Genomic DNA, 24,485 nt, shown 5'->3' on the forward strand with positions numbered 1-24,485 from the left:
CTTTTCATTCTTGTCTTCCTGGACCCAGGTTCTCTCAGCAGTTCTGCTTGTGAGCCAAAGGTTGAGAATAGTAACCTGTAAAACATGTATTAAACATTTTATTAACAAGTGAAGTCCTCCTGTTTTTTTCTGATCTTAATGTCTTTCATCTCAGCATGACCTCTTAAGGTCTTGTTATAACTGCAGTGTAAATTAGGGCTTTCACTTTGCTTCTTCCTTGCTATGCAGCATGCTGACCAAAGGTATAATTCAGTGTTGGAACACTGAAAAGAAGTGGCAGAGCTCAAGGAAGGAGGCAGCTCTGCCACCCTGGTTCAGAGGGCTCTGCTGCTCCCTCCTAAATGCTCAGTTCAAATTTCTGACTTTCAGAGTTTTCACTGGTATGCTGGCACAAATCTCTTGCACAAGTAGTAAAAATGCACTTTTCTGTAACATGTAGCAGGTGATTCCTTAAGATGGAGCTTTGAGCAGATTCAGGCAGAGTATGAGAGTGTGTTCTTCACTGATTCACATGGGCATAGTTAGCCAGGAGTATTATTAGGCAGCAATATCATAATGCTGAACAAATAAAACTTAAATGTGGAAGCCTAAAAAGTCTTGAGAGCAAGCTCAGTCTGATTTAAAATCCAGTGCTTCCTGTGCAGTTTCTCACCTTTTCCATGGTCCCAAACAGACTGGATTAACTGGGCATGGGTTGCAGTCAGAGGCTCCCCACTGGGTAGCTGGATTTTTACCTCAGAAAAGAAAGCTTCTGTGTGGCCCTTGACAGATACTTTTGAGGGCACAGCTGATGTTAACAAAGATGATGATGCAGGTGGTCTTATGAAAGGTACAAGGCTGAGTGTGAGAGTAATCTAAACCTAAGAAATTCTAAATATATTAGTAGATCAGGTAATAGCTTCTAGCTACTCAGTTCAGTTTCACTCAGAGTATTTGAACACCAGTGCTCTCTGAAGATGGTGCCTAATCAGGCAGAAGTCATCCAATTCGATGGAATGATTACCACCTGTGGGGATGGACTTGATTAGTGGCACAGGAAGGTGTGGGTGGGTGAAAAGCCTTGTGCATATCTGAGATCAAATCTAAAGATACTTTTTTTTTTCCCAGTTAGAGTAGTTTGGAGCACAAGATCTCAGTTATGGAAAAGAATATATGCTCATTTGAGCTAGGAATAAATTTTTAGTAGACTGTGCTTGAAAGGATGGTGATGTGCATGAAAGATGACAGTAATATACATATATGAAGAGGGTAACAGCCTGTATTTATTAGAAACAGTCTTATACCTGAAGGTCTTGTGCCTGGAGAATTTCTAGGAAAGGTAGTAAAGCACAAAATATTGTAAAGCCTTTAAAATAACACACAGGCAATCCTTACTGGTTCTGTTCTGTACCTTTGGCGAGATAGTTGAGACAATGCAAAATTTCTAATAAGAAATCTCACTGTAGGGTAAATAGTAGCTCCTGGGACTTTAAGATTTAAATTTGTTCTGTGTCTATTTGTTGGGGTATAAGTCCTGTACTTGGAAAGTGCAGTCTAAGTTAATTGTGGATACAATATTAAGAGAAAAATATAATTAGGATTTGACATTTGGTTTTCTTTTTCTCCTTTTTTTCTGACTTATGTGATTCCGATTTGATTCTGACATGTACAAAGATGCAGGCTGTAGCACCACTGTCTGTGGACAAGTGTGGTTTGTTGCATAAAAACACAGGTGCTGTGTATGCCTTGTAAAACAGATTTTGTTATGTAATTGGTGTGCCTGCATGAAATCTAAAACCTGCTCTTGAATAAACCAGTTTTGGAAACACATCTGTTGCTGCTTCTGTTAAACAGTAGTAAACTGAAGCTGATGTTTGCAAGTGCAGTTGAACAGTTATTTAAAATTGTTTTCTTAGGAAAATGTTTTCAGTACCTCTTTTCTTCTGGTGGATATGGCAAACTCTGAAGTCTGAATTGTTTTTAAAAGGAGTAAAGGAGTGTCATGCCAGCTGTTGGCTTGCACTGATAACTAAGAAAAAAAGATAAACAGCCACACACCCCCACACCTCCTTAAACCCAAAAAAGCTTGTAAAATGTTTTCATTTTTAAGTTTCTTAAAGGCTTCTTTTGTTTGTTTTTCCTTTGTAGGATTGATTCCTTGCTGTCAGGTATTGGTCTATTTCTCAGTTGGTTTTACTCCAGTGACTTGAGGGTAGGGAGAAAAAAAGTGATGTTCATGTCTCATGGTCCCTTTCTTGGTTCTTTCCTTACAGTGGACTGTTGGAGGTTCTAAAAACAAAAAGAAGGGAAAAGCGGGCAAGGCAGAGAAAAAAGGAGCCATGAAGAAACAGATGAACAAAGCTGCCTCTTCAGGCAGCTCGGATAAAGACAGCTCGGCTGAAAGCTCTGCACCTGAAGAGGGTAAGATAACACATGTGCATCTGTTTAGAGAGGAATTTTAAGTGAGAGTACCCCTCTGTGCACACTAAAAAGTAATGTTAAATGGTTACATTAAAGGCTACCTTCCAAGAGTTTCCTTTGTGTTACTGGTAGTGTCTTACACTTGGCATGCCTTGAAGTGCCAGTAATTCAGTATAGCATTGCTGTAAGCACTCTGTTACAAATGCAGCACTGAATACTCTTTCAGCTGAAGAATTTGACGTGTTTCATTGCTGCACTTTTTCCTGGAAAATTCTTTTATTTTCCTTGAATGTCCCATCTGTAGTTTGGGTAGCATTTTCTTTTATTCCCATTGATGCATTTTTCCTTCCAAAATTTCTTGTGATTACAAAGGGAGGGGTGGGTAGTATGATGCAAATAGGAGCTTATCTTGCATGTGTTTGTCCTGAAATGGAATTCTTGTACATTTGTGCTGACATGGAAGAAGAAAAATAATTGCTATAGCTTTGGCAGATTTTTTTTTTACATTAATATTGAATCTGTTCCAATGCTGGGCAAAGTCCCTGTGTACTTTCCTGTATTCATCATACCTATGAAGTTCTGCAGGTAGCTAGTTGTGATTTCAGTTGATATGAAAAAAAACAAAGTTAAGAAATAATATGAATGAGGCTGCTTTAAGTCTATTAAGCACAGTGGAGACAGATGAAGCATGAAGTAACTGAACCTGTAGATACCAGTGAGTACAAATCAAGGTTTTTTGCAGTGTAAGATTCCAGTAATACTGAGAACAAAATGAAAGTATCAAAAAAGAATCCAAGTGTCTGCTGTTGTGATTTGTTGCTATGTAGTCAGGTGAGATAAGCAAAGCATTTGGACTTGGGTCATGTTTCAAGGTGGCATTTTGCAGTACTGGGGAGTCAGCTGTTCTTAAAGCCCATGTTTAAGTGGAAGGGCTTTATTACACTTATGGAGCTGCTATGATGGCCTTGTCAGTCCTCAGGGTAGTGTGTGTCTAACTTGATCTTGTAGCAGTTCACAGTGTTGCAGTCTTCAAATGATGAATTTTGGATCTTCTTGTTGCTATGATGAGGGTATTATGGTGGCTAATAGTGGCATCTGAGGTGCACACACACTCTTAAAAAGTTATGGGTGTGCAAGCAACTTCTCAGGGACATAAACATGTAGGTGTAGAAATCTAACCTCAAGACCCTAGCACACTAACCAAAAGGTCTCCTAAAATTTGATTTTTTTGCTTGAGAATTTTTGCTTGTAGCCCAATTTATGTTCACATGTAATACCACTCATCATTTTTTAGTACGAATATGTATTTTATTACAGTATTTTATTACTGTGAGGTACTGTAAAGTATTTGGTTTAGTTTTCATTGATGCATGCTGTTAGTGTAGTGAAAGAGGAGCATGAAATTCATTCTTGTTCTCCTTTGCTAATGAAATGGTTGGGCTTTGCTACAATGAAATGGTTGGGCTCTGCCCCACTGGCATCTCACTGACTGGTGTTACTGTTCTAGGAGAAGTCTCTGACTCTGAAAGCAACAGCTCATCATCCAGCTCAGATTCAGATTCTTCATCTGAAGATGAAGAATTCCATGATGGCTATGGAGAAGACCTGATGGGAGATGAAGAAGACCGAGCTCGACTGGAACAAATGACAGAAAAGGAGAGAGAGCAGGAGCTGTTCAACAGGATAGAGAAGAGAGAAGTGCTAAAGAGAAGGTGAATTTTGTATCTGTTGTTATTTGGTGGCAAATTCATCCAGGGTGTATGGAGAGTATGCTGACTGTCCTCTGATGTTTGGGTTGCAAGCATTCAGCACTATCAAGTGAATTAAGCTGTGCAGTTGATTTTTTGCATAAAATATCCTTGTAGCTAGTTGAAAAGCACACAGCAGGAATGCTCCCTTTACATGTTCCTGTAAAGGGAATTTTTTTTTTTATTAGCTGTCATACACTAATGCTTTGGAAAGAGGCAAAATGTAAGGTGTATATGAACTTCTGGAATTTTTGAGGGGACAATGATGTGAAGCACAGTGTTAGGATTGTTTCTGTATGTGTGTGAAGCTGGTTGGGGCCCTAATATTAAAAAGAGAAATTGAAATAAGGAGAGGTGTTGAATATGTAATTTTCAAAGGATCATCTGTGAATTCCTACCTTAGGTCTTACGGTTTTGTTTGTTACTGTAACAGTGACCTGTAAGGCAGCTTTCTTGTCATAAAGGTATTTTTCTTCCCATGTGTCTTAACAGAAAAGGTGTGGAGCAAGTTTATTCCAGTTTGTTCTCAAAGACTTTTCTTCTTTGCTAAGACATTTCTGTAGAGGACTCACACCTGTTGTGTTGCTCATATCACAAGCTACTCTTAGCCTGTTCATTTGTCCAAGCCATAGTCAGAGCACTGCCTGCCTTTCTGTCTGTGCTTTAAATACTACTTCCAACATCTTCTCTAGTTTGCTGCTCTCCAAAGCGATGAAAATAAGTGAAGTATTGTTTTCAGATCAGGTAGATCATTGTATTTTTAAACTTCATTCAATGTTCCATGGTAATGGAATGTCTTTTAGAATAAACACTGGAGAACACTTGCTAAGAACAAGCTCAGCAAACTAAGCAATCTTGAGTTACAGATCTAATTGTAAATGACTTTGCCCTGTACTATGTAAAGGGGTTGGTGGGTAGAGTTAAGGGGGTAGTGGTGGGTAGTTATTTATATTTATGGTAAGTGGTTCAAAATGCTGTCTAGAGCTCTTGCATGTATATTGTGTTGTGAGTTCATATGGATTGCAGCAGACAGGGCATTTGATAGAGTACTTGTGCCCTGTGTGTTGTCCTTCATGTTAAAGACATACGAGCAATGAGCTCACCTGGCACTTCAGCTTCTCTGCTACAAAATCCAGGTGTAAAACACTGAAGAAGAATGGACTGTGTAATACATACACAGTATGTACATAGGTAGCACAGTCTGAATTTCAGTTGTTGGAAGTTAAGTAATTCTTTTCTTGTGTTTATCCATGTGCATACTTGACTAAAGCAGTTCCTAGTCTATGGTGCAGTGGAATCTCAGTCACAGGACAGTTCCTGCAAAATCACTAAACCTCTGAAAACCAGTGGCTGAAAGTAAAATTTCAGGGTGATGTATTTCCTGAAGGTACAATGGAAGTGTTTAAATTGGACTGCAGGAACTGCATGGATCTTTTTGGAATGTAGCTGCTGAAGGAGAACTCACTGTGGCATCTTCACAGTTGCTATTATACAGACCAGCCCCAGTAGAAAGGTGGAGTTTAAGCACAAAAAATTATGATAGTTGTTTTAAACAATGAAGCTTTTAGCTGTTGAGATTCACATGGTATGAAATAGTCAGTTGTTTTTAGAGTTGGAGGCAGCATGCAATGGTCACTACACTGGCAAAGATGAAGGTGGAGTAAGGACAGATTTCTGGGGAATGTTTACCATGTTTATCTACTTGGCACTTCAGGTTAGCTGTATGTAAGCCTGCACTCTTCTATACTCAGCTTTTCTTCACCTAATTTTTCTTGGGGAAGGGAGGGTATGGGACAGGATAGCATTAGAAAGTTAAGCATCTGCAGCCAAGCAGTGGACATGCTCATTACAGCCTAATAATGTGAGATGAGAGAATCTGAGGGGTACTTTGTCTGGGGAGAGAGAATTCATTCATATATTCGTTTTTTCAATGTCTGATTCTAGATTTGAAATCAAGAAGAAACTAAAAACAGCAAAAAAGAAAGAAAAGAAAGAGAAAAAGAAAAAGCAAGAGGAAGAGCAGGAGAAGAAAAAACTCACACAGATCCAGGAATCCCAGGTAGGAGATGAAACTGTCCTCAATAATAAACCCTTTTCCTTGGTAATAGGAAATAGAATGCTGTCTCTCTCTATCCCTAATGTTTTCTCTTTATGTCAAACAGTGTGGTAAGCAGGTCAGAATTTAGTTCATTTATATGCTCAAGCTATCTCTAGGCTTTCCAGTTAATTTAAAGAAATTAACATCTTTGGCTGGTGGAGGGGTGCACTACTAACTCCTGAAAAATATGAGGTTGCAGCTCTGTCTGGAGTTTCTGTGATAGTCCTCTTATATCAGAATAGGAAAGCAACCTTTTGCAGTCCCTTTAGCCACACTTGGATCAGTCAGTTGGAAACATTACATGTGTGATCTTCCTTTCAAGTGAAAGTTTGAGACAGCAGACCAGAAAGTGCTCAGCTGTTGTCTTAATGAGTTTGCATGCACATACAATAGAAAAAATGCTTAGTTTCTGCTGGTAGGAGTGTGGAGGAAAATCTTGAATGATCAGAGAAACACAAATAATAATACCAGCTATAGTTCTAATTGAATCATAGTTTTAAATGCTTGAATTAGGTGTAGTTTCAAATGGTTAAAACCTTGCCCCTAAGTGTTTGGGAAGTCTGGGAAGATAGGCTCCCAGAATGGAGATGGCATTAATCTTGCCTGGCTTTAGCCATCTGAAGAACTAGCTGATTGTTTGCTGGTGTCACCTCTCATCTTTGTGCAGTGGGGGAGGGCATCTCTGGCTAGCAATTCACTTTGTTGTTTTCTAGTGTAACAAATATTAAATCAAATCAGGTGTGATGAGTTTTTCCTTAGGCATAAGTTAGGTGCAGTGAATCTCTTCTCCCTACCCCTCTGAATTCCATGTATTTAATATAGTCCATATGTAACACATAACTTGTAGACTCATACACACATATTTTGATATAAAAGGATCTTATGCAGAGTTCTTTTACAGTGTCTTCCAGAAATTATTTATATTTTACTTCAAATGACTGTATGGTATGCTTATTATATAAGCTGCTTTCCATGCTACCTGGTATTCCAGATAGACCTTACAGAAATTGAAAATACTTGTAGACCTGAAATGTTTAAAATTTGGAAACATTGCAGACTTAACACACAATGTTATTTCTACTTTAAGTATTTTTTAACAAATGTTTTCTCTTTCCTGCTGAATGAGAACAAGTGCCATGTTTTGGCCAAGACAGGCCAGAAGGAGAAGAAATTGACAACAATATTTATCTGTTTTTTCCTCATTACTTGTTAGTTACAGAATTGCTTCCATCTCCCTTCTCTAGTTCTTTTTTTTAACTTTAAGGAGGAGCTTTGAGACTGAAATTTCATGGCAGAAATGTTGATGTGTAAATATTTTCATTATTTTTGATACAAAGTAGAAAAAAGACACATGCTTCAGATTGATTTCCCTCTCCCAAGCTTCTGTAAAAATTAACTTGAAAAAAAAACTGATTTCACAATGGAGTTTGTTAGTACTTTCTATTTTAAAAGCTTTCAAAGTGTGCAAACAATCCTTCTCTTAATGCATTTCATTTTTTGTGTATTGCACTTGGTTTTGAGGGACTTTCTGTGCATGTTTTTAGGTCATGTCACATAACAAAGAGCGACGATCAAAGCGGGATGAGAAGCTAGACAAGAAATCTCAGGCAATGGAGGAACTAAAAGCAGAAAGAGAGAAAAGGAAGAACAGAACAGGTATGAAAGTGTTGCAATTGCTACAGTTTTTTGAGGCATTTTTACAGCTTTTTTGAAAGTGATACTTCCTGTTTCTAATTAATGCAACAATCCTACACCTTGGAGTAAATGAATTCGGTGTCTGTGTTTTGTTTAGTCTTTTGCCCAACATGCCCACCTAGGCTGTTGTTTGACACCACTGATGCTGTATTCTTCCCTCCTGTTACTCTCCAGAATGATCTGAAAACAAAGGGAAGTTTCAGTCCATTGCATGACACTCAGTAATGCTTAGTTCATTTATTTGGTCACTTAGATTCTGTTATTAAAACTCTCAAACCATCCAAACTGTATTCAGTGTATTTGTGTTATCTTGTCTACATTTGCTTGTTTCTTCACTTGCACATCATCTTGTCCTTCTTGCCACAGATTTTGGTGCAACCCTTTTTGTTACTTTACATTTTTATTGTGCTGTTCTCCAAACATGATTTTTTTTCCCTGTCAAAAAAACCTACTGAATTATCTCATCGTATTAATTTATTCTTGTATATCTGGTTGTTATGCCCATCTTGTATTGCTGTTTGCAGTGAAGTTGGGAGACTGAGGATAAATACAACTGAGATTTAAGATGCTTTTAAAACTTTCATTTCTGTCTTTGAATTATACACAATAGAGTTATTAACTCACTAGTGGATTTAAACACGTGGCAGTCAAATGCAGTGCAAAATCAACAGCAATCTCCGTATCTTTTTATTTTAACAATAAGGTTTATGGTCTAAAAGGAAGCTTTCATAAAAAATTTAAAGTCTGCTCTTTCTTGTTCTCTTTCCTCCTTCCCCTAGCTGAATTACTTGCAAAAAAACAGCCATTAAAAACTAGTGAAGTATACTCAGATGATGAAGAGGAGGAGGAAGATGATAAGTCTAGTGAGAAAAGTGATCGCTCATCCAGATCTTCATCCTCTGATGAAGAGGAAGAGTAAGTAGTTAACACTGGGCTGTGATTACTTCTATATATGTGTTCAAAACCAGAGATCCACTCTATGTAGACACATTTTAGAGGATTTTGGGGGGGCAGTTTGATGTTTCTGAAGTGGCTTTGCCTCTGAGCACACTTGAATTGCTCAGGTTGGAGTCTTCCATATCATGGTGCATGGGGCTGATTTATCTTGGATGGGTTTGCAATTTCAGTTCCCTGCTGTCACCTTTAGTCCTGTTTACAGTGTACAGAGCTCTACAAAGCCACAGAACCCTGGCATATTAGCAGGGAAGATATGATGGCTTATCTTAAAGCATTGGCCTCTCAGCTGCCTCAGTGTGTGTGTTTTTGTGCTTTGTGGTAGCAGAGGCAGTGGGTAGCAAGCCTGGGGCTTTGCATGAAGCCTCTCACAGGAATGCTGAATTTGCACATCTGCAATCATCTGCTACGTGACGAATCATTTCTTTTACCAATAATTTAAACAGTTGACATTCATGTTGCACCATGCTCAGGACACTTTTTTTGGTGGTTATGGTCTCCACTTTTATTCCTTCTTGCCTTTTCCCACTCAGGAAAGAAGAAATCCCCCCAAAGTCCCAGCCAGTGTCCTTGCCTGAAGAACTGAACAGAGTTCGGTTATCGCGGCACAAGCTGGAACGCTGGTGTCACATGCCCTTCTTTGCCAAAACAGTCACTGGCTGCTTTGTCCGTATTGGCATTGGAAACCACAACAGCAAACCTGTTTATAGGGTGAGTTTAGTTCCAAGAGATTTAGTTCTTTTTTTTATAGTGCTGTAGTATATTTGCAGCTTAGCAGTTCGCAGGTATCTGCGATTGTTTGACTGGTTGGCATGAAAAGATTCCTTATAACCAGAAAAAGTGATTGCTGCTAAATCAAAATAAAATAAAATAAAATAAATTAAAAAAAAATCTATGTGACCAGCTATGTAAAGAGGTACATTTAGTGAGAGAGAGAGGGAGCACTAACAATGCCTGTTATTCCAGCTTTGGTTCATGCTTTCTTGTCTCATAATTTGGATTGCAAACTAGAGTTCAGGACTCTGCTTTGACCAAGTAAGGATGAGTAACATTCACTCCTTATTTCTGGGAATGTTTCCAAAAGTTATTGCATGCTTTCATTTCTTTTTTTACAAAGTATTTCTTGTACATCAGTATGCCTCAGAAAAGAAAGGTAATTGAGAACACAATTTTGGTTTTTTGTTTCATCAGTGTAACTGCACTAGGATGCAATAATATTCTCTAAAATTGCCTTAGAAGGTCCCTATCGAGGTTGTGTTTAGTATGTGAGCAGGACCTGGTGTATTTCACTTGGGACATTCATTAGCCCAAACCAGTGGTAATTGAAAAGGACATAGAAGAAGTAGAACAGTGTACACTGGTCAAACTGAGAAGGTGGAAAACCTGCATCAAGCATTCAGATGGTATAGTTTGTCAACTCAAAGGTGATGCATGAAGCAACTAATTCAGTACCTGATAACGTACATTGAAGAGTCTTGCTGTCCCTCATCCGGTTAGAATTGTTAGTTAGATTAGGATTTTGCTCTCTGGGAAAGCCTGAATATGCCAGATGTATTCCAGGAACACGCACACAAAAAATCAAGCCCTCTTGCATCCTTTCTTTTGTGTATTTTGCACTCTAGGTTGCTGAAATAACTGGTGTGGTAGAAACTGCAAAAGTTTACCAGCTTGGTGGCACCCGGACAAACAAAGGGCTCCAGTTGAGGTAAGAGACCAAAGTCATCCTCCTCAGTTCATGAATAAGTAAATAAATAAGGTTCTATGTGTGGTTTGGTGGTAAGAGTTAAAAAGCAGACTGGGCCTTGCCATGCCACTTAGTGTTAGAATGTTGGGGTTGGGTTTGTTAGGGTTTTTTAACCCTTAGGTGTAATGGAAATTATTAAAAAAAAAAAAATCTCATGCAGGGACTTGTGATCTGAGCAATTAATTTGCATTAGTAACCCATGGTAGTTTGTATATTCCTCTTGAGCTTTGCAGTACTCCTGTATATCTTTTCTTCACTGTTGTTGTAATCAGATGTTAGAAATTTGTATCATTTAAAGGCATAAGTGATTGAGTCTGGCATATATATTACAACATAAAATAGTAGTTTGGAGGGAAGAAGCTGAATGTGGCATTAGATTTCTAAGTTGTTCTTAAGGCCCTTATAAGGATCATGAGGGGAAAATTAACAGTTACAATACAAATATCTTGGTGAGCTAGGACAAGAAGATGCTAACCATTTAGGAGAAACAGGAAGGTGTGTGGAGAATGCATGTGAGTGCAAGTGTGGAGAAAAAAAAAGAAGTCTTCTCTAAATTCATTGTGACACTCAGGCTACTTCGGAGAGAGCTCCTTGCTCTGACTGAAATTTACTTGATGGCAACTAATTTTAGTATTGGTTAGTAGTAGTATATAAAGTTGGTAGTGCCAAAGGTCTGCAGAAGATGTTTTGGGATTTCTGGCTTTGGCTGGCCAACCAATGAAGTTAGGGATTGGTTTGCTCTAGCATTGTATTATAATTCAGTACTGCTTAGAGGTGACTTCTGCTGGTACAAACATGAATGAGCTTTGTTTTTCAAAAAATTGTGCCATGGGTGACCAAGTAGGTTATATAAGGTTTAGGTGTGAGAGAGGGATCTGTTTGTGTTTCCTCCTGTGGATTTTACTGCCACAACAGAGTAACTGTTTCTTGTGGACTCACTTCCTTGTGTGTTCCTTGTGTGTGTGTGTTCCTTTCCATTATTACTAATAGCTGACATACGGGTCCTGAACTGTGGCTTTACCTGATTGGGATTAGGAATAGATAGCATGCAAGCCACAAGAGTAGCCTTAAGTGTCTGGTTTGGGGCTTTTTAAAATCAGTTTACACCTATAGAATTGTAAAATTGTTTTGGCTGGAGAAGACCTTTAAGATCATAGAGTCCAACCAGTAACCTAGCACTGCCATGTCCACCACTAAACCATGTCCCTATGCAGGAGATCTGAGCATCTTTTAAATGCCTCCAGTTTCCTGGGCAGCCTGTTTCAATGCTTGACAACCCTACCAGTGAAGAAGTTGTTCCTAATATCCAGTCTAAACTTATCCTAGCACAACCTGAGGCCATTTCACTTGTTACTTGATAAAAGAGACCAACACCCATTCCCCTCAAACCTCCTTTCAGGTAGCAATAAGGTATCCCCTGAGCATCCTTTTTCCCAGACTAAACAACCCCGATTCCCTCAGCCACTCCTTTTAAAACTTGTGCTCTAGACCCTTCACCAGCTTCATTGCTTTTCTTTGGGTGCACTGAGGCATCTCAGTGTCCTTGGAGTGAGGGTCCCAAAACTGAACAACTGTACTCACGGTGCAGCCTCACCAGTGCTGAGTACAGGGTAAAAATCATCTCCTTAATCCTGCTGGTCACACTATTTCTGATGCAGGCCAGGATGATGTTGGGCACACTGGGCTCATATTCAGCTGCTGTCAATCAGTACCCCCAGGTTCTGTTCCTCTGGGCAGCTCTCCAGACACTGCCCCAAGCCTGCAGCATTACATGGGGTTGTGACCCAAATGCAGGACCTGACACTTCACCTCGTTGAGCATCATACAATTGGCCTCAGCCCATTGACCCAGCCTGTCCATATCCCTCTAGAGCCTTCTTACTCTCAACAGATCAACAAGATTTGTTAGATGTGAGATGGTATCTCTCTGCCATCAGAGAGAGGGATGTTGTTACACTTTCTTGTTGCAGGCACGGCAATGATTCACGTGTGTTTCGTTTGGAGTTTGTCTCGAATCAGGAATTTACTGAAAGTGAATTTATGAAGTGGAAGGAAGCGGTAAGTTTGCCAGACTTTAGTTTCTATTCTTAGCAGGCTTCCCCCCCAAGGATAGTCTAAGTGCAAAGTAACCTCTTGGTATCTTGTATTTAGATGTTCTCTGCTGGGATGCAGCTACCCACGCTAGATGAGATAAACAAGAAGGAAGTGTCCATCAAAGAAGCCCTCAACTACAAGTTTAATGATCAGGACATTGAGGAGGTAAACCATGTGTTGTAGTGAGGCTGTGGCAGTGTGTAAAGGTGACAGGAATTCATGAACCTAGAGGACTAGCTGTTACAAAGCAAAATCATTGTATTTGTTTCCTAAGAAGAAAACAAAGGGTGAAAATGAAGTTGTGTAATGGATAGAATAGCTTGGTGTTCACTCCTGCTTTACTTCATCTTTTGTGCCCTGTTTGCTCCTTTTGAACTTCTGTTACACAGCTCTGAACTCCTAACTTGAGTACAGCAAATTTGTTCTCAAGTTCTGGAAAGGTAACAGCATTACCATAGATGAATTTATCACAGTTTCTGCAATTAATACTTGCTTAATACTGACCAAATGTAATTAGGCCAAATTACTTTTGTAGGTCATGGGGGGAGTGAAGCTGTAACTCATTATTGAAGGCACAAAATAAAAAAATGAAGCAGAGATAGAGCATGAGTAAAATTGCATCTCATAAAGTTCTTAGGTGATACTGATCTGTTACTGCTAGTCTCCAAGTATTGAAATAGACGTTTCATATCTGCCTGTTCTTGCTGTTTTCTCTGCATATTACAGATTGTGAAGGAGAAGGAAAGGTTTAGAAAAGCACCTCCAAATTATGCTATGAAGAAAACTCAGCTGTTAAAGGAGAAGGTGAGAGATGAGATGATGCCTGCAAGCTTAATGCAGTCTTTGATTTTGAAGAACTGGAGCTCATCTGGATTTTAGCAGTAGTCAGCAGTAAGCTTGTCTTTATCTAGGCAGCTAAAAGTGGGATCTCAAGGTTCATTCCTGAGTTTAACACAGTTGAAGCTATTGCATTCTTTTTCTAAGCTCCATGTCCAACAGTTATAGCTTTCTGTTTCTGTCTCCATAAATGAGAAGGTCTTAAGATGTTCTGCTTTAGAAACTTTTTTCTTTATTGTTTTTCAGGGTAGCATTTGAAAATGGATAGCATAAAAGCATTTGAAAATTGATTTTGTATACTTTTTTAAACAGGAAAAATAGAAGTCATGGTAATTTGTCTCTTACTCAGGGGTGGCTGAATTGTTGATTTTATGGCAGGTATTTTATGTTGAAAAGAGTATGCTGCTGGAAGATTTACTTGCTGCTCAACTGTTTTACATATAGGCCTCCTGGATAGACCTCACAATTCTGAGAAGACAGAGCAATCTTACCTGTTCTGAAGATAGACATAACACCTTTTGTTTGTTTTGACTTGTTCAGTCCTTTTTGAAGACATTCTATCTTAATATACAGTAAAACAAGAAGAATTTTGTATTAATACTAAGTTCTGCATCCTTTGGCTTACCTGTATTGTTTGATCATCATTTTACTGTGCACAAACGCATCCGTTGTTACTTTACCGCTGCAGAAGGATGCAATTGCTTTTTTCTGCCACCAGGTGGCACAATAACCCAGTGCTGTTGGTCTGGTGGTGTGGTTGGAGACTCCAGTTCCCTGAAATAAGTGGCACTTGACAGTTGCAGATAAAATCTGTTCCTGAGCTGGTAAATAATGGTATTAAATTTTCGTCAAATATGACTTGCCCTCCTCATGCTGGAACGAGAGTTTCTACCTCTTTTTAGCTTAATGGGTTTCAAAAGTTTTCAGAGTCCTGCAGTGTAAGAATTTTTCCTTGAGCTTTAAGGACATTTAAGTTGTTTGTTGTATTCTTACCATGCAGGGCAGAACATTTGCAGCTAGAACAGGGCTCGCTGGCTGATTCATGGGTCTGCCCCTCATTTCTCTGACTAGTTCTGTGGTAGAGTAATGCCTAATGAGTTTCTGTTTGGTTGAAGGCTATGGCTGAGGACTTGGGGGACCAGGATAAAGCCAAACAGATTCAGGATCAGCTTAATGAACTTGAAGAGAGAGCAGAAGCCCTGGATCGTCAACGAACAAAAAATATTTCTGCAATCAGGTAAGAAGCAGATACTGGGATTTTTCTTTCTTGGATAGTTGTATTCAAAATACACAGAGACAAGAAACTAATACATTAGTGAATAAACAGCAAGGTTTTTTTTTTTTCTCCTTTTTCCTGTACAATATATTGATAAACTGTGTGTATTAGTATTTGTCTTCACTTGTTACAACTGTTGGTCAGTTAAAACGGTCAAAAACGTAACTCCCTCCCACATACACCAAAGCAGCAGTTGTGTTGCAATAAGAGTAATTTATGATTAGGATCAAGCTGCAAGAATGCTGTCAGGCATTCTGTTGTCTAGGGATTGATAAATGACAATCACTTTCTTTTTTCCTTCCTCCTTTTTTTTTTTTTTTTTTTTTTCCTTTCTACAGTTACATCAACCAGAGAAACAGGGAGTGGAATATCGTTGAGTCTGAGAAGGCTCTTGTGGTAAATAGTGCTGAATTAATACATCTGTGCCAGTAGAGATGAAATTATGCAAAGGGGAATAATTGCATGCTGAAGTTAAAATTTTTAATGGTCTATAAAATCTCTCATATAGGTAAATGACACTATTTTAGAGTAGATTGCTTTATCTTTTTAATCGACTCAGTTATCAGCAGGTTACTGACTGTAATTGTGATTTTAGTGCTTTTTGTGTGGGAAAGAAATGAGATAGGAGACTTCAGAGAATAAAATAGTAAAAGAAATATTTGATTCTTTGCCGTAATACTTCTATTAAGAAAAAGTTAAGCTTGTTAACAAATGGTTAAGCCTTAGCTATCCTGAGTTGCACACCTATTTTCAGTGTTATATCTAATAAGTTTTGCCCTGTGAAGCATAGGACCCTGGGAAGTATTTATAATGCTGTTATATTATAATGCTGTTATATAAATCCTCTGATTTCCATAGCTGATGAGTGCTTGCCTAGGTAGGGTTCTGTGGGGAGGTTTACAAGGGTTAGCAAGTATCTAACTCTAAAACCATGTGCTTTTTCTTCTTCAGGCTGAAAGTCACAGCATGAAAAACCAACAGATGGATCCCTTTACAAGGCGGCAGTGCAAGCCCACAATAGTGTCTAATGTGAGTGTGATACTGAGGTTCAGATGAGGCAATTTGCAGAGAAACAGAAACCAATGGAATGCAGAGAGTAGGAAGGAAAATGTTCATTCCCAACTGTGCCATATTCTCTTAACACTCCAGATGCCAGGGTGAGATGTAGTTGACTTGAGATCCTGGTCTCAGTATCCCGAAAGAAGGAAAAAATTATGGGGTTTTGGTTTGGTTTTTTTTTAAGTTAAAATGTTAAGGACTTAAGTGATTTGTGTGAGAAGCAACTGTGGTTTAGACTCCTGTCAGGTGTTGTTCTGTGTAGAATTACTCAGAGTTAGCTCGAAGAGGACAGTTTGCTTCAGGTGTAAGTTTTGCTTCTATTAAGTTGCCACTTTCCTGAAAGATCCGTGAGAGTGGAGAGCAGACATTCTGGGCCTGTAATGAATAAAGTAGTTAAAGACAATCTTCCTTTGTGATACCTGCAAAACCTGCTAGTGCAGTCCCTAGCTTTATAAATGTGATCAGCTCTTGATTCTAAACAGTCTGACTTTTTTGAGGCCTGTTCTGGAATAGTATATGGTTCTGATACTGGTACTTAATAAAACCAGCTCAAGTTGGTTTTCATCAGTCTCCACAAACTGGCAAGGGAAGTTTGTGGAACAAGTTGATTGCAGTGGTTGAATTAAATTGCTATTTATGAAATAATACTTTATTAGAAAAGAATCATAACTGACTAGCTTTATTATGGTAGACAACTGTGTTACATAAAGAAAATAGTCATCTAAAGCTTTCTTCTGTCTAATGGAGTGTTTCAGCCAGAACTGTAAACTGAAAGCAAATACATCTAACAATAGTGTTAAGACCAGTCATGAGAGCAAATCATATCAAAAGGAAATGAATTGCTCATTTTCTCAAAGAAAGACTTTTAGAAGCATAACTTTTAGTTGGCTACTGCCAGATGCATTACACAGTAATCAAGATGATTTCTGCTGTCTCTGAGATCCTGAAGATTGGGCTAACTGAACTAAAGCCCCTTTGGTTCTAGATTTGTGGATAAAAGTGCTTTTATAACAAAGTGGCTGCATATTTTTTCCAGTTTAAACACAGTGAGGTTTTTTTCCTTTGGTCTTTTTACCCTCTGCAGTCCAGAGATCCTGCTGTCCAAGCTGCCATCCTTGCTCAGCTAAATGCAAAATACGGGTCTGGTGTGTTACCAGATGCTCCAAAGGACATGAGTAAGGCAAGTTTCCATTTTTTGTCTCTTACATTCCTCCCACTGTCACTCTTTTGCTCTAGAAGCTTATGACTAATAATAGGTGTGCATGCTTCAACTCTAGAAATAGATAGAGCATGGTCATAGACAAGAAATTACTTTTATGGGGAAAGAAAATTTGTCTGTTTATCTGGACAGATAAGGGTTGGAATTGTAACCTGTAGTTTTTATTTCAGGGTCAAGGGAAGGATAAAGATGTGAACTCCAAATCAGCCAGTGACCTCTCAGAAGATCTTTTCAAAGTGCATGACTTTGATGTAAAGATTGATCTTCAGGTTCCCAGTTCAGGTACGTGTTTCAGCTGAGGTTGGGGATGTGATAGTCCAGCTCATTATGGTAGAGTACACTTCTTCCAGAATAGTTCTCTCAAAAACATTGGTGGGCTTTTGAAAATGGGACCAAGGAACTCTGCATTTGTTGTGTTGGCAAGTGTCTGGAACTGAGGAGGAGGGGATGTGTGCTAGTGATACCTTGTTGAGAAAACAACTGTATTGTGTTAGACTGAAAGCCTAGCTCAAGACTGGGACTCTGAACCTAAGAATGTAGGATGTCAAGAACAGACTTCCTAAAGCAGATAGTGAGAGTTACAAACTTCAGAAAGTTAGCAAGCAGATGAGGATTAATCACTAAAACCAGGAAAGGGACTGGAAAGAGAAGCGTAAGAGGTTTATGTACAGCTTTTGGTTTTGTTTGGTTGTTTTTTTTCCTCAGACACAACATTTTGGAATCTTGCTTGTGCAGCCTCCTTTCTTAACAGTAGAACCTGGGAACTGGTTAAAATGTGTATTGTAGACATGGATAGGAAGTTTGAGTTCTGTCCATTTATTATTTGTATCTTTGTGCCTGCTATTCTAATGGCGTAATGATTTATCAGAGATCCCAGAACTGAGCCTGAAGGCTCTGTTTGTATTGTGATTTCAGTGTTCTACAGAGCACTTTTCTTAAGAAACAAAAGTATGCTTAATAGCAGAAAACTGGATTAACAAGCAGAGTTAAAATTGCACATACTATATCTATGAAGATAAGCTACCAAATATTGGCCACATTATTAACTGAAGTTCTAACCTGATACATACTAGAGAAGCCACATGTGATTTTTGTGGTGACTTTGTCAGCAAAAGCAGCAAGGAAAAATCCATAGTTTTCATGTTTCAGTCCTCACTTTTTTCTTATCCTCAACAGAATCTAAGGCATTGGCCATCACTTCCAAGGCTCCACCAGCAAAAGATGGTGCCCCTCGGCGATCATTGAACTTGGAGGACTACAAAAAGAGGCGGGGGCTTATTTGAGCATTCCCACTCTGCTGCTTCTGATCCTGCATGCTCCATGATGATGTCCTACCTTTCCTTCTTCCCTTTTCAGTCTCCCTTCTGGGTTGGAGCAGCAATGGAGCTGGGAAAAGACTCTTTAAAACTGCCAGTCATCTGTAACATAAACCATTCAACTATTTACTGTATAGACCTCCCTTCTTGCCCTTTCTTCCTGCTCCCGTCACAAATGTGGATCTGTGCTATTTGGGGTTTCTCCCATTTCTTTTAGTTTGAGTTTTGTTTTTAATTTTGTTGATGCAGCCCATTGGTCCACTCAGTGTTCAGTATTAGCCTGAGGTCTGGATTTCCATAGGAATCTCTTGGTGGTCGCAGAATCAGCACTTGGTGATCTCCCCTTTCATACGGCCACAGGCATGGTGAATAAACATTGGCTCAAGACCTTTGTGGCTGGAAGGTCATCTGCACTTTCTTCCTCCTCTTCTTCCTCCTTCCTCCTGGCTTTGGAGAAGGGAATCTTCAAAAACTGGCTTAGGTTCAAAGTGTAAATTTTTTTGGGAGGGTTGTGTGACTTTTTTTCAGGTGTTTTTTATCATTTTTAAGCTGCAGTACTATTTGTATCCGTCTGTCACAGTTCTTTACGGCTGTTTCGAATTTCTACCAGCTGTACTTGAGCATCTGAAATTGCAAGAAAGAAACTCATTAAATGTGATTCTTCTTACTAAAACGGCTTGGCTGGTATAGCTGTTTAACTTCATGTTCCCATTTTTTACTTATATTTAACTGATGAGAGAGGGGTACACAGCTCTTAATCTGGGACTTGTCATCAGTAGTGCATCGGGAGTCTCCAGCTGTAACTGAGTGGAGAAGCTTTTTCTGGGATGGCCCTTGGGTGCTCATTGGTTGGGCTTTATTTTCTTCTTCAGGCTTCCAGTAGTACATATTTGTTAAGTCATTGTGTCTTCATTGGGCTTTAGCTAACTTTTTTTTTCTTTCTTTGTGAACCATTAAAAATGAGCTTCTATAAACAAAAAATTAAAAAAAAATCATTACTTTCTGTGGAAGGAGAAGGACATAGTAGAAAGGTCAGTGGGTAATGTCTGAGAGGTAGCTGATGCACATTTTTCATATATAAACTGGTACAAGTGGAGTGCAACTCTAGCTCAAGAATTATATGGCTTTATGGAATATTTGACTGGATACAAGATGACAGCTAAATTATCACTCAGGTGTAAAAAAAAAAAAAAAATAAAAATCAAAGTGTAAATATAAATGAAATTTAACAAAGAACTTTTCCAAACAAGATACAACTGAATATATGGAGCTAAGAACTAAATTAAAAGAGAATTAGAAGTCTAAAAAGTTAGAGGCCCTCGTTCAGGTAAGCGTGCAAGCACGTGTTTGTTCCTACTCAGGCCTGTAGGTGTGTAATAACTTCAACACTGAACTGGATAGGAATGTTTCTGGGGGACCCTGAAGAGGGAAAATGCTGATGCTCTTCTTGTGTCAGAGCATTATTGTTTTTCTGAAATCATGCACCGGTTACATTTAAACCTGTGTTTGATATTTCTTGTTGGATTCTTAATGAAATTTTAATCTAGTTCTTATTTAACTTTCTCTCCCTTTTTTAACAGTAGCTTTAAAGAAACATCATGTAATTGTGTGCAGATTGATACTATGAACTGTGTAAAAAAATCAACCTATGATGCAGCTCATATCTTCCATGTAAACAAATAACTAGGAATCCTTCAATACTTATTTACTGAATAGTCCATAGTTCCAGGACACGTGGGTTATTCTGTAAATATGTAATCATAGATTGCTTTATTTGATGGCCTATTTTAGCAGCTTCTCTGGAGTTGTAGCGGGCTCTCACATATATGTACTTTTAATTTTTAAAGAGTGGATTTATGGAATCTGCCATGAACACTTCAGAGGAGACATTGTGATTCATTGATTCACTGTGTAGATACGCATTTGATACAATTTTATTACATTCGACAGCTTCAATGTGTTAGAGATTTATAATTAAAAAACCTAAACTTGTTTTGCAATAGCTGGTTTTCCAAATAATCACTCTCCAATGCTTTGCAGAAATAATTGCAAAATCAAGCAATTCAGGAACTGGTTTTTCCACAGAAATGCCTCAGAGCTCTGAGGTGCAGTGACAAGTGGTCTCTCAAGGTAAAGTTAACATAAATTCAATATTTTTAATATGCTTGTCCTTGATGTATTGGTTTTAGGTATTTTCCACATTTGGTATCACAGGACTAGTCTGTACTACAGCCGGAATGTTGAGGAGACCCATGCAGTGTTGCAAGTAACTTTTAGAGGAGATTACCCCAAACAGAGGAGATACAGTGAGTTTAGAATGCAGATCTCAAATGGTGAATTATGTCCTAGTTATCTGCAGCTATGAAACTGCCACTTACCCTCTCAAAGTCTCTGGATTCTGCTGAAATACTGTTTGGTTTTTTGTTTTTTGTTTTTTTTTTTAAGAGAGGCAAAAGTCAGTAAACTATCATGCAAACCTCTTATATTGAGAATAATACATCAAGAAAGTATTCTTGAATAGTTACAGAACTGTGTATGAAAGCTGTAATCTTTTTTCTTTTAAGTGCATGTAAAGGTGAGTGTCTACACCTCCCACTCATTAGAGAGGGAGAGATTTGTTTGCTTTGTTTCATTGGTGTCCTAGCATAGTTCATCACAATTGTACAGACTTCTATAAATAAACTTGGTTTGTTGGTTTAAGAAGGTTTACTGTTCATCCCTTGATCTGAGGTACTAAGAGGTTCCTGTCTGGAATTTTTTTTTTTTTTTTTTTTCAGAAACTGACATTTTATCAGTCTGGACAGTTTTATTTAAAATGCTAATACTTTGAAATAATTAATGAAAAGTGTAAGCCCCCCCTCTTCTGTAGGAGTGCCTATTACCTCCAGGGTCAGTATCTGATAACTGGAGTTGCTCCTTATCAACTAGAATCAAACAGAGCATCTTGGAAGGTCAGTTCACTTGCACCTCTGCTGCTTCTTACTAAAAACATTGACTTTGCTCATCTCATAGAAATCCAAACTAATTTTGTAATCAAAGATGCTAAAGCATTTAGCTGAACTTAGAGAAACTACTGAATGAGATGAAACAAGACTGGTCTCAAGGGGTGCTTGGTGGGAGGATGAAATGTAGTTTGCAACAGGACAAGTTCTGCCAAAGGTAAGGAAAAATATTTTCACCCCATAGCAGTCAGAGAATGGACTTTTTTGCCCAGAGAAATTGTTCTGTCTCTCTTTTGGAGGTTTTCAACAGAAGGCTGGATTAAGCCATGAGTAGCATGATCCAACCTTGTAGCTTACCCAGCTCTGAGCAGAAGGATGGACTTGGAGAGCCCCCCTAAGCTCTCCTCTTACCTGAACTATCCCATGATTTTCTATTAAGTAACTTCTATTGCTTTCCTCAGTTTTTTCCTGTCTGCCTGTATTGCTGCATCCCCCTTTCTACATGCAGCACAGAGTTTGTCTCACAGACACGATGGCTTACTATGAGCAGTGTGACATTTCCCTTCCCATCCTTTCTGAGGCTCTCTGGGCATGTGTGTGTCTATAAAGCTCATGCTAGGACTGTCTGTGAAACAAAATTTTCTCTGTGGCTGAACAGGCAGAAAGACTCAGCCTCTCACACCATAAAGACCTGCAACTGAGGTTTGATAAGCAAAGAGTTCCTTTGAAGCAACTAAATATATTTGAGTTTTCCACCTTATCTCTTAACTGCATATGCTTTTAAGCTACTGTGAAAGGTCAGCTTTTCAAGGAGTCTTTAGGACAAAGGGTCTCGAGGATGGTTGGCAGGTTTTAACTGGCTTAGGGAAGGACAGCCAACCAAATGAAAACCTGTTGAGCCTCAAAGGAAGAGGAATGAACAAGCTGTAAGGAAAGTGCTGTGCAGGTAGTTCATTCCTAGCAGAGAGTGGAAGCAGAAGGTGGGAAATGAAAATGAAGTGTCTGCACAAATGCTTCACCAGTTACATATTCTGTGGGATAAAAAGGCACCTGTACATCATTTCCAAGTTGGGCTTTGGCATTTTTGTTCCCCCATCTTACCTAAAAGATAGTTAATATTGTACAGATCACTTTAAACTTTGAATTTTGGAATTATTAATTGTGTGTGTAAATGCTGTTAAAATGTATAGTTTGACAATCTATAGCATTTAGTAGCAGCAGCAGTGTAACAGTTTTTAGAGGGAAATGATTAAGTAGCTAAATAAATGGGTGGTGTTTGGTTTGGGTTTTTTAGCTGCAACAGTTAAGCATTGATTCTCAAAATAATTCTTTTTTGGGTCTCCTTCATGACTTTGGACAAATGTGCAATTTCCAGATACCCCACCTGGGGCACAGGAGTGTTTGCCTTGAGCTCAACAGTGTAAGTGGCAGCTACTTCACCCCTCTTCTGCCAACAGGTAACTTCCTACTGTTGTTTTTGAAGGCAAAATTGCTATGTAAAAGATCAGCTCCTAAAAGACTGTTGGCTTTTACTGGAAGCAGTAGTGGAGGAGTACAGTCTGATGTGAGGAGGTGCTCTGACTGACTCAGCAGCCAATGTGTGGACGTTTTCTGCAGTTCTGGTGCACTCTGCTGCTTATTCATACACCAGGTATTTCTCATATCATTCAGGCAAAACCTGACTTTGTTAAATGAGAATTAGAACAAAATTGTTGCTTGTATTCCCAATATGTTTTAGAAGATGACCATGAAAAATTACATTATCTTCCAAGAGCAGCTGAAATGCAGTGGCTTTCTGGCTATAGTTAGCACAGATGGCTCAACAGTTGTTTTAATATTGTAGGTTTCCTTGATTTGGGAAAAAATCCTGATCTATGTGACTAGCAAAGTAGATCTTATATAGCACAAATACTAAAAAGGCAAAAGACAGATCTTTGTTTCATACTTTGCTCTTGAAGACTTCACTAGTCATGAAAACCTGAGAGTAGGTATGCTTGTAATGAAGCTCTCCCTATGGAAGAATTACAGTGGACTATGCAGACAAACTGGTTTTCCACTATTACAGTAAACTTCAAGATTTGAGGAGATGCTCTCTTCATCAGAGAAAGACTAGACACAAATACAAGGCAATAATTTTCAATTTTGAATCAGGATGAACTGATTTTTATTTCCACTGCAAACTTCCAAATTATCAAAAATAGAAAGTTCACGATAGCAATGTGTGATGGTGAAAAGTGAAATTAAACATAAGCTGAGAACTCTTGTAGCATTTGGTAAAATTGTTTTTTAGCTCTGAGACAGCCTGGGTAATTCTTCTGGTCCTACTCTCTTCAAGTGATGCATAATGGGAGCTACAATAATCCATCAAAAGGTAATTTACCACTCCTGACAAGTTTGTTGATGTCTGGTTAGTAACCATATGTTATTACTATAAAATCAGAGAGCATTTCAACTCTGAAGGCTGCTTCTTGCTCTTTGTTTTTCTGTGGCTGCTCATTAACTTCCACCTTGAAATAAATTCTGCATTTTATCACACCTTGTGTGTTTATATGGCATGGTAGTTCCTTTTGCTGCAGTCCCTTTTCAAAGGGGACATGGATACTTTCTGGAGGCAGAAAGTCCCATAGAAGATTTTAAGAGATCCCATTTGTTGGAGTCTCTTTACACATACCAGTTCTTCAAAGTACCTGAGTATTTTTGGCCTGACTTCTTGGAGATAGTAGCACATGGCCACAGCAGAACAACAGATGTTTTTTCAGGTGTCAGGAATGTAAATAGATACAAAATGTGACCTGAACCTCACCCAACTAATCAACTGTACTTGGTTAGGTTCTGGAAAAAATGTACCTGAACTTTACTATTGCCTTGGTTTCTTTATAAAAACTAGATACGTATATATATATATATATATATATATATATATATTTCTACTCTTAATTTACTACTGTGGCTGAAAATTAATCCTGGGAAAACACCAACATGGTATTGTAGAAAGTAATTCAGTATTAAAAAGAAGTGATTTGTCAAGTTCAGGGAGGCAAAGCACCATTCAGCCATGGCAGGGAGCTATGGTAACCATCCACTTTGGCAAGCACATTAAAAAA

At 38.6% G+C, this 24,485-nt stretch overlaps 1 protein-coding gene across 1 annotated transcript in view; it reads left to right on the top strand.

The window, feature by feature from the left end:
* RTF1 (RTF1 homolog, Paf1/RNA polymerase II complex component) overlaps nt 1-21,139 on the top strand; it is a 30,560-nt gene extending 9,421 nt beyond the window's left edge. Inside the window, 16 exon segments of the mRNA XM_030451711.1 lie at nt 2,253-2,400; nt 3,908-4,112; nt 6,093-6,207; nt 7,791-7,902; nt 8,721-8,856; nt 9,429-9,606; nt 10,518-10,600; nt 12,609-12,696; nt 12,790-12,897; nt 13,459-13,536; nt 14,685-14,806; nt 15,184-15,241; nt 15,797-15,874; nt 16,989-17,084; nt 17,294-17,405; nt 18,300-21,139. Of these exon segments, the coding sequence (XP_030307571.1) occupies nt 2,253-2,400; nt 3,908-4,112; nt 6,093-6,207; nt 7,791-7,902; nt 8,721-8,856; nt 9,429-9,606; nt 10,518-10,600; nt 12,609-12,696; nt 12,790-12,897; nt 13,459-13,536; nt 14,685-14,806; nt 15,184-15,241; nt 15,797-15,874; nt 16,989-17,084; nt 17,294-17,405; nt 18,300-18,406 (1,824 nt within the window). The 3' untranslated portion in view covers nt 18,407-21,139.
* Nucleotides 21,140-24,485: the final 3,346 nt, after the last annotated feature.

Source organism: Calypte anna, chromosome 5A (genome assembly GCF_003957555.1).
Source record: "Calypte anna isolate BGI_N300 chromosome 5A, bCalAnn1_v1.p, whole genome shotgun sequence".
Taxonomy (NCBI): Eukaryota; Metazoa; Chordata; class Aves; order Apodiformes; family Trochilidae; genus Calypte; species Calypte anna.